The sequence below is a fragment of the Lasioglossum baleicum genome, unplaced genomic scaffold, assembly GCF_051020765.1.
Source record: "Lasioglossum baleicum unplaced genomic scaffold, iyLasBale1 scaffold1890, whole genome shotgun sequence".
Classification (NCBI taxonomy): Eukaryota; Metazoa; Arthropoda; class Insecta; order Hymenoptera; family Halictidae; genus Lasioglossum; species Lasioglossum baleicum.
Genome location: NW_027470949.1, coordinates 20550 through 30882, shown reverse-complemented (window position 1 = coordinate 30882; position 10333 = coordinate 20550). Strand labels below are relative to the sequence as shown.

General features: G+C 46.3%; 1 protein-coding gene across 1 annotated transcript; it reads right to left on the bottom strand.

The window, feature by feature from the left end:
• Positions 1–5835: 5835 nt before the first annotated feature.
• On the bottom strand, positions 5836–6554 carry LOC143221085 (glutaredoxin-related protein 5, mitochondrial-like). The gene is made up of 3 exons (XM_076446614.1): positions 6480–6554; positions 6111–6252; positions 5836–6023 (listed from the first exon to the last, which is right to left on the bottom strand). The coding sequence occupies exons 1-3, from the start codon at positions 6552–6554 to the stop codon at positions 5836–5838; spliced, it is 405 nt and encodes a 134-aa protein (XP_076302729.1).
• Between the last annotated feature and the right edge of the window lie 3779 nt (positions 6555–10333).

Genomic DNA, 10333 nt, shown 5'->3' with positions numbered 1-10333 from the left:
AGAGTGGCTTGATGCAGAATTGCGGCAGACCCGTGGAAACGTTCGGCGGTTCCCTTTCATCCGCACCACCCTCAAAAGAGAGTCCTCTCGCATCTCGCATCGAAATGACAGATCACGATCGACGTGTCTTTAATTCGTCAAACATCCCGAGCCGAGAGAGTTTCCGAGAGATCACAGGATATCCTTGATTTATCCGCTAATGACATCGGTCGAGCGATTCTCGAGTCGAAGGTCTATAGAAGCGAACGAGCGAGAGAGCAGAGAGAGAGAGAGAGAGAGAGGATAGGCATGCGACAAAAGAAGAAACTGGGTAACCTTCGCGGAAATTTCACCAACTTTCACGAACTGAAACGCAAAGGCGACACGGGACAGGGTGGCAGCGTAGTTCCCCTGACAGGTTGTCGCTTCTTGACCTATCCAACAAACGTCCGACACCGTCTCTACAGTTTAGCCCACTGATTGATCCACGCGTTCCACTTCTCTCTACTCGGATTCCGAATCGGAGGGTCCGACCAAGGGGATGTTCCTCGCTCGAATCGCCGCGTCTCTCCTGACCTTGCCCCGCAAACTTCCACACCGATGCTTCTACACTGTCCCGACGTTTCGTCCCTTGGCACAATCCACGCCTCTGTTCGTCAATCAGCCGAACGGACTGGAGCGGTCCACTCGCGGGGACCCTCTCTCAGGCATCCGCGTAAATACGTCCCTACGATTCAGACTCTTCCACGCCTATTCGGCCTGATCCTTCCATAAATATGCGACCGACACGGAGCGTGTCTATCGACGAGAGAGAGAAAGAGAGAGAGAGAAATACGGAAAGAGAGATAGAGAGAAAGACGAAGCAACGAGCAGAGCGAGGAAGGTGGCGGGCAGAGGGAGGAAAAAAGAGAAAGGGAGAGTCGGGTGGCGCACCACGCGACCGCAACGATCATTCCAACAGCAGGCAATGTCGCGTTACGGGGAAAACTGAACCGATCCGATCGGGTTTCTGGGCCGTACCGATGAGAATATCCGAGGAAACGTGGCCGATCTTCTCGACGGCGTAATCTGCGCTGGCTAAGTAGGGTGGTTCCGTCCATCGCGTTTCTGGATCGTATCGCCCCGAGGATCGATCGTGGTCGGGTGCACACGCGCTGACCGGTTGCAGTACGCGTTCAGGAAACGCGTCCCGGACACGTTTCACCTAGTAGTCAGGACCGTGAGCAGGGTCGCGATTAACCAAACGGACATTCGGGCTCTTCCATCAACGGATCCTCCCGTGCTCGGTTTTCCTCCTCCGATCTTCCGCCGGTGTTTCTCTCCTTCCTCTTTTCCACCGTTGCTTCTCGGAGATTCAACGTTATTCCGGCCTCCACGCACCGCTGCTGCTCCGACGTCCTTGCCTGGCCGCGCGTACGTGTATGACGAGGCGCGCGCGCGCGCGCTAATCAGCGTATACTCGCGCACAGGATTCCCAAGACCCAGCCGTACGACAGGCTAACCGAGTGGTGACTGAGACTCACCCTCTGTGGCGGCGCTGACTACCTCCGACACACCGTCGCCCCCACCCCCGGCCGCCCGACTCCCCCCACCTCTCGCCGTACCGCGCCCCGCCCCGCGCTTCTAATCCCCGCGGCGCTCGCGCTCTTGCGTGTTCGTCTTGCGATTCCTTCGGATTTCCCTCTCTTTCGCCAACGTGAGAAAGAGAACCTTTCTTTTCTTTCCCCCGCCCCCCCCCCTTTTCCCACCGCTGCGATACACATCGCCGTGATTAATCGGTGATTTAAAGGGAAACGGTTGGGAAATATTTAATACCGCCACGCGTTTATTAACCGAAGAAGAGGAGGTTCCCGTTCTATCGGGGAACGACGCGTTTAATCGCGCAGGATTCTACTACGCGTAGACTCGGTTGTTCGTTGTCCGAGTATGTCGAATTCGAGGATTAAGGATGCGCGGTGTGACGAAAAAGGTTTCCGATTTTCCCACGTACCACGTTCCGTGCCACGTGGATCCCCGGTGACCTAGATTCCCCTTCGCGGAAAACTTACTTTCCGTAGAACAAACAACGGGCAAAGGGTAAAAACAGGAGGAAACCTTAGGAAGGAGTACGAACTGGTAGAGACCGCGATTTCTTTCGTTCGAATGTAGAATTTGGAGGAGCGGCGAGGGGATGACGCGGCCGGCATTCCGTGGCGGAAGTGGAACTCGGATAGCGAGTCGCAACGTTTCCGGGCGAATTCGGACAGGCGACCGGTTTATTAGGTTAATGGAGACAGAATGGACGTACGTGCGTGTACACGCGACAAGACGCCAGAACCGAAGCGAAACGAGCTAGCGCCAGGGGCGTCTCGTTATCCGCGAATTTCCAGTCTAGCCCGGTTAACGCTTTAACCAACGGCCCTTTAATTACTTCAATGATGTACAACCGCGAAGTTACTCCGCGCCGAGAGAGCGCTACTTCACTCGAGCGTGCCACGTTAACCAACTTTCCTTTCGCGTTTCCTCGCGGAAACCGTGGCGAATTTTTATATCTGGAATTGCAGCGAATAGCGAACGAACAGTCGATGAGTAGAAAGGAAAGACGTTAAGCTGGCTCGGAAGTTGCAAAGATGTCTAATCCGTTGAATGGAAAGTTGGAAATGAAGTTTGGAAAATTCAATCCTGGCTGCGCTCTCGTGCTGCTTGAATTTCAAACAGGGTCCCGTCCCCGTCTGAAGAAATATGGCACGGAACGAGACGCTTCTTCTGTTACGAGTTCGCGTGGAAAAAAAAAAATCAAACGAGATATCGGAAGCTTCGAGGTTGGAGATTCGGGTTAGGTTAAGATCGTTGTATCGTAGGAGAAAGAAATTTCACGCGAAGAATTGTACAGGGCGGTGAATGTAATTGGGACGTTCCTGAAGGAAGAAGAAAAACGCGGCGACAGAAGGAAGACGAAGGAAGAAGAGGAGAGCGTTCGAGAGAGAGAGAGAGAGAGGAGTGACGGAGAGTGGGTTGGTTGGATCGAAGTTGTCGAAGGGAGGGCGCCACCTTGCCGGCCATCCCGTTTCCATTGGCTCCTGCGGATCAAATACTTATCGCCTTATCATTATAGTAGATTCTACCACTTTAGCGATATTCCGAACGCAAACGTCAGGTAGCGACACTCATCGATCACGCCGAGAAACGCAACCCTACTTTTTTAACAACCGAACTCGATCCAACACGGTATGCTTCGTTAAGGACCTTTTTATTCCCGGGTTTCTCTCTATTCGTTCGTTAACACACCTCGAACACGCAAATCTTCACGCTGGTTTAATTTATTTATTCGTTTGTTACATGTACATCGGGAAGATGGTATAGGTAGATGATCACGAGAGAAACGGAATGAGAAAATACTCGGGATTGGATAATACGGTACGTCCTCGTGTACCTTATCAAAAAATAATGGATCCAGTGCAAAGATATCGACAGAACCGTTGCCGGCATCCAAGTGCTATTCCAGGTTACACATCGTCCGCCGGAGAAAGATGTTTAATTAATTGCCGCGTCTTCGTTCGATTTCTACGAGTGTCGAGACGTCTAAAATTAAGAAATTACGTTACGCTGTCAACCGCTTCTCGACCGAGTCGGTAGGATAACTATCCGGTAGGTAGTCAGCGATAATCGATAATCTTGTCGCGTATTTTTTTTAGGTCCATCCCGTCACGACAGGTTTTCGAAACAGCACGAGCCTACCTTTGCGAGACGCGACGCGAGATAGCCAAGAATCTGCCAAAAAATATCGCTGCGAGACGCCGAATAGAAGGACTGTAGTAATTAAATTGGATAAATAAAAGTTTCCGTTGGTTTAAACGCGACGGTAGAGGAAGCGAGGCGATGCTGCATCGATAAAAAATATTTCAAGAGCGTGTTTCTTAAACGTGCAGAGTCACGAAGGGATAAAATCTGGCGGTGACAGTGGAAAAGAAGAGGCCGCCTGATGGCCCCCGTTTCGCGTTCACCGGCGGAATATTTACGCGAACAGCTGGCACACACGTGCACTTTGATTCTCTGACACTAATTGCGAGCCGCGTTTGGCTGGCTCTCGAGGACCCAAATTAATTAATGGCATACCAAATGACGAGTCGCGCGGAGATTCGCTTGCCGAGCCCTCGTTGCCTGGAAAAAGGCGAAATAATACAGCGTACGATCGTGCCACGAATATCAATGCTTCCTTCGTTGTTATGAAGAAGCCGAGACTCGTGCTCGTTAATGATGTACCATCCTATCGCTTTTTCTCCCTTTTCCCCTTTCTAGCTTTCTCCCGCCTCTTTTTTCTTATTTTTCTCCCTCCTCTTTATTTTTTCTCTCTGCTTTACAGACAAGACGCCGAGTAAACCGCATGCGTTCCTCGTCGTCCTTCCGTCACACACAGATGCATTTAACCGTTGAAACGATCCGCTTAAAACTCCAGCCACTTTTTTCACGCGCTTCGATCCGTTTCGCTGACACGCTTCCTTCCAACCGAAACGCTGACTAATTTGGAAATGGTAATAATTTTAGAATTCGATATTATCGAGAAATAGGTATCGTCGATACGGAGATTAATTTAACCGTTCCGTCGTTAAACTTGGTCCTTAGAAAGTCGCCTCTACTATATTGGGCCATAAATCCAAGGAAGCTGTCGTCGCTACTGACCTGCGTCGTAAAAGTATTTAACAACGACAAGAGTGGGACCAGGCAACGCGAGACATTTCGCGTGAACCCCTATATTCTTTGCTATGCAAGAATTTTATGCAACGACTTCACGGCGATCCGTAACTCGCTGGAACGATGGTATGACCGAAAGGAAAGCATTATTCCCGTTGTATTCACCTCCTATCGACTATTTAACTCGGGTTCGATACCAGTTCGGAGGAATCGAGTGCATCCGAGCGAAAGCAAACGGAACGCTTGAACGGAATTAATTACGCGCGATCTTCAGCCACTTCTACGGGTAAGATACACTCAGAGACTCAATTGGCCGATGGCCAAATGGACTTTTACGTACGCTTCGCTACATAGTACCAGTAAAAATAGTCGAAAAGGTTCGCGATTGATTTATCGTTTAACGTCGATCCATCGAAAACGTCGATTTTCTTTGTCGCGAAATTTTATTCCGCAATCCTGGTGTGCATTGAAAATTAAAGGCAACGAACGTGATCTCGTGAAATTTGTGAAAGTTCGCTTTGAAAAAATGCCGTGTCTATGAAAGGAAAAAAGATGGTGCCGATGAAGAATTACATTTAAAGAACTATAGTTCTATAATTATTCCGGTTAAATCGCAGTCATTATATAACTAATATATGTATATATTCTAATTATATAAATTAATCGTATAGATAATCGCTATAAAAGTGCAATGAGAATATTTTGCGCTTCAACTGTAGCATCGTAAAGATTTCGTATTAAATATCTATTTCGTTGGAAAGGTATTAAAATGGCACATTAAATCTTGAAATGGTGGTAAACGCAATGCGGAAGAAAATGTGGTCACGCGTGCACGTGCACGCAGAACGGAAGCTCCCTTGTCGCGACACACGACCGGCCTTGATCCACTTTTCCCCCCTTGGTACTACTGTTTCTTTCTTTTCGAAGGAAACACGCAAAAGCCAGTAGTAAATTTTGTAAAACGCTATTAAACACCGTGATCTCCCGAGATTTGTGACGCTAAATTATTGGCAAGTAACCTTTTGTCATAATCTCCGCCGTCTCCCTTTGTTACATGTTAAATAAATAAAGAACTTGAACGTAATTTTATATAAATTAAAACATTTTTATTGGAACACAATTGAATAGTTATTGACAGAACGTTGTATTATTTACAAATTATAAATACTAAATTCTCAAATAGGCTTAATCTTTGGTTTTCTTTTCTTCAGATTCTTCCTTCTCTAAGAGTGCACTCGTAATACCTACTTTCTTTAATTCGGCTACTAGCTCGCCATTTTTGTGCATTTCCAACAGTATGTCGCAACCACCTACAAACTCTCCGTTTATAAATACTTGAGGTATCGTAGGCCAGTTAGAGTAAGTTTTGATGCCTAAAAGGATACGCGTTACTAGTGAGTTAGAAGCTTAATATATACCCTAGATAACAACAGGACATTGGTATTTCAAAGAATACAGACCTTGTCTGAGCATTTCGTCTTCAAGAACATCATGAGCGTCATACTTAACGTCGTGCATCCTTAGTATTTGTACAACGGCATTGCTAAAGCCACACTTGGGACTGTCTGGAACACCTTTCATGAACACAACCACTTTGTTCTTCTGTAAAATGCAGTTAACATCCATTTACAATTATTCAATCTTCTGTAACATCACCAACCCTATGCGTATTTTCATTGGCCAGTTGCTTCGGTTTACGATTTTTATGAATATTCATGTCGCACGACACAACGTGCTGGACAACTTATAAATTCAAGGTTTATAACGACTAATGAAATCACGATGAATTTCATTTATTTAATAGTAAGACCTTGATGTATATATCATACCTTGACGAGGTTAGAGATCTTGTCAGCAGTGGACGCGAAACCTCTGATAACGTTACAAAACCTAAAGGGAATCATGTTTTAGGCGTCGTTAGACGAAAACTTAACGACCAGAAGTTGAACTTTTTAAAAGAAAAACAATACAACAGGTTACCCGGTCAACACATCAATCACAAATGTATCGCGCCATATTGCTTTTTCTAGTCTACTTCCAGCGACTAGTATCGCCCTCTGCGGTTAAATCGAAGTAACACGCAAAAAGATAAAATTATTTTACACGAGAAAAATTTTCTATAGTATGGTCTCTGAAATGGACAGTTATAAATTTCGTAGAATTACTCGTGACGGAGTAACTTATTTAACGATATCTGTACGAGTATAATCTTCGGGATAAATCAGATCTCTACGTAATCGACATGACGATGGGTTTCTTGACGATTATCGCTTCTCGCTAGATGTCGCTGTGATTCTCTAAATTTTTTATCGTTTCTAATATTACATAAATTAAATACTCGAAAAAAGTTCGCGTGCATATATTTATGTGAGTATTACATTATATCGTTATGTAATCTGACGTTGTATTAGATTACATCGACTCGTAGCTCTTTGAATATTATAGTAAAACTGTGTTTCGCGTTCGTTAACAAAATGGTATTAAATTTGCGCCTGGTATTAATCTCGATTTGACACGTTACCTCGTTATATCGAGATCGTCGCGGGAATTTATGTTGGTCGTTGGTAAATTAAAACGCGATTAAAACCTTGTCGCGGAAAGTTCGGGTAAGGTGAGAAATTTTCGAAAATGTTATAGCGTTTCGCGACGGTTTTCATAAAAGATACCGTGGTGTAACCCCGTTTCACCGTGCTCACTTCAAATTCGATCTACGTTCGTGGCCTACTTTCCAGGTCTACGCTCGTAACACAAGGAATCCTGGCTATGATGCTCAACAGACTATTATATATATATATATATGTTTCTCTTTCGGTAAATATCGAACGCGATCTCGAGGAATCGATCTCGACGAGTACCGGGTTTGTGTGGAAATTACGGGAAAAATTGGAGAAAGATTGGTGGCGATAGGCTGGAAAAATAAATTTCGTACTTTGTACGAAAGACAAAGGACAAAGAAAGAACGGGATCTCGTTGTGAAAAGTTTTCTTTATTGACTTGCCAGTTTGTTGGCGATAGCGGCGATTACGCGAATGTCCATAAATACCGAAAAGTTATCTTATCTGGTCGATACGTTATCGACACGGGCCGAGAGGACGCGGAATAAATTTTCAAAGATCCGGACGGTCTGAAAATCCGCGACGAAATTATTTGCCCTCGAGGGAATGTTTTGGAATGGTCGGCTTGCTAGACGGTGCAAGTGTCGTCATCGATTGCGTCACGTACTACCACGCCATTCGTCGGTCGCGATGTCACCGCCGAGTTCCCTTTTAGAACCACTTACTGACGCAAGGAATATCGATTTTTTCAAAAATAATCTTTAACAGAGCGCATGTTCTTCTAGCCGCGATGAATAAATCAGATGGATACAAATAGTCGGATAGGATAGCGGATTTAAATGCGGCATTCCGTATAATTCAGCATTCGGGCAAGCGTTCGAATCGTCGGGTTACTTTCTTAATCTATTTAAAAGCAGCGCCACCTTCGACGCTCGCTTCTCGCCGATCTTGCCCGCGTTCCTGTTATCGTTATTGTTTACCACCAGCACCAGCACCGGCGCTGTTTTATTTTCCTTTCGTCACGCGCGGTTCTCGGCAATCGGTCTTTTTTCCAGCCCCGAGTAACGTCGCCGTATCCCACGCAACTGTATTTTTCTCGTGACGTAACGGTGAAAAATCGTTACAGGGAAAACTCGTTAACCGACAACACGTCCGCAGCACGTGGTTGTCCTTTGCGAAGCAATGACGTCAGGTCGAAATCATGGTCACCGTGACCGATCACCATGGAAACTGTTCTCCGAGCGTACGCCGATGTGAGAACGCCCACGAGGATTTTAAAGTTCGTCCCGGCACAGCGTTCCGTATACACAACTTCACGGATGAAGTCCTTGCGATAGGTCGGGGATGGAAAGCACGAAAATAGCAACAGGTAAAAATGTTGAAAAAATATTCGTTTCCGAGCGAATCGCATAAAATCACTTTCGCTGTCGGCGGCGAGATTGGAATCCGCCGAAGCCCAAACGGGACAAAATAAATAACGGTTAATTTTTTCAGAACCGTCGGAAATTCGAAGGATCGGAGGGGAAAAAAAAGCAGGAATTTTCCCAATTAGCCTGACGTCGATGGTGCGTGTATTTGCGTTACGAATACGACCGCGATTTTCTGAAACATCGGCGTAGCGAGGTTCGTAGGTAATCCCGCGTAGAATTCTCGCGTCTACCTAACCTAACAAAAGCACGACCTTCCAGCGAATGTAATAGATACTTTTTTTGCCATTGCGTAAGACGCGACAGGCCTACTTATTGTCCACCTTCCAGACTATACACCGTGTTACAACCGTACACGATGAAGTATGTTCAAATAATTTGCTTTCCCTTTCTTGTCCAGCTTTTTCTTCTCCACGCGACATTCCCGGCCGAGTCGGACGAAACCGAGCTAAATGTGACATAGGTGTGGAATTCAAGGCGTGGATGAATATGTATTAAGAGTAGCGTATACGTATAAACTGCAGAAACACGAGTAGAAGGCCAAGCTTGATACGCGAATTTACATATATACGTTTCCACTCATCGGGTAAAGTAGAATTATGCGGGCAACCTTTTAGACTTGTAACGCATTTTTATTTTTTTATTTCTTTTCCGTAGAAACACAGGAACGTTCTACGAAGAGGGGGAGAGAGAGAGAGAGAGAGAGTAGGAAGAGGACGAATAAGGATTGTTTTGACAGAGGGAAAGGTTGTGTTCTTGGGAAAGGTTAGTTTCCGAAGGAATAAGGGACAAAAGGAAGAGAAACGTTAGTGGAATTATACCGTGTTCAGGGTCAGCGATTGTTGCACTATTTTAACGCGGCTTGCTTTAACGTGACTACACCGTGACGAGGGGTTTCACTTTGCCGCAATGTTGGCAGCTACTGCCAGTTAATGCATTTTCACTGGTGGGACGGTGACGCTAAATGATACGGTTTCCTGTTCACGAGAAACTCGAAACTACCCGCGACACAAGGCATACCAAAACTGTACGCGTAACTTTATTGGATAACTGAAAATATAACCTCTGTGGAAAAATTACAACGGTCCTCCTCTGTGCTCGCAATTGGAACTTTTCGCATATTCCGTTACGCGTAATACAATCAAGCGTCGTATGGGACGTTTATTTGGTTTAAACGCGAGCGAGTTTGGAAAAGGAATTTTGGAAAGAGGAGGGAGGAGGAGCGGGAAAAGCGATGGCGCGTTTTCGAGAGGCGCGAGGGAAAGGCGAGAAATTAGCAATCGGTGTCGGCGATAGGAAAATGATCGGAGTAAGCAAGCGAGAGACTCGGAGCGTTCGTCAGCTTGTCTCGATTATCCTCGCGAGGCGGCTCGGGTGGGGGAGGTTGTCGGCACTGGCGAGCATCTACGACGGAGAACAAAACGCCGGAGAGAAAAGGAAGGCGCTAGCCAGAACAACGAGGAGAAAACGATCGGTGGAGGAAGAACGCGAACGTATCGCGGCACGTGCGACGAGGAGGGAGAAACCTTACGCCGATTCCTCTCGAGGTCGAACACGGGAACGAAACAGAAAAAGACAGAGACCGGTCCGCCAACCGTTCTGGCACATACACCGTGCATGTCAGCCAGAAATGAGAAAAAATTATCATACGCGCGTGTGTTGCGGCCCGTATATCGAATTCGCGATAACGACGATAAAGAC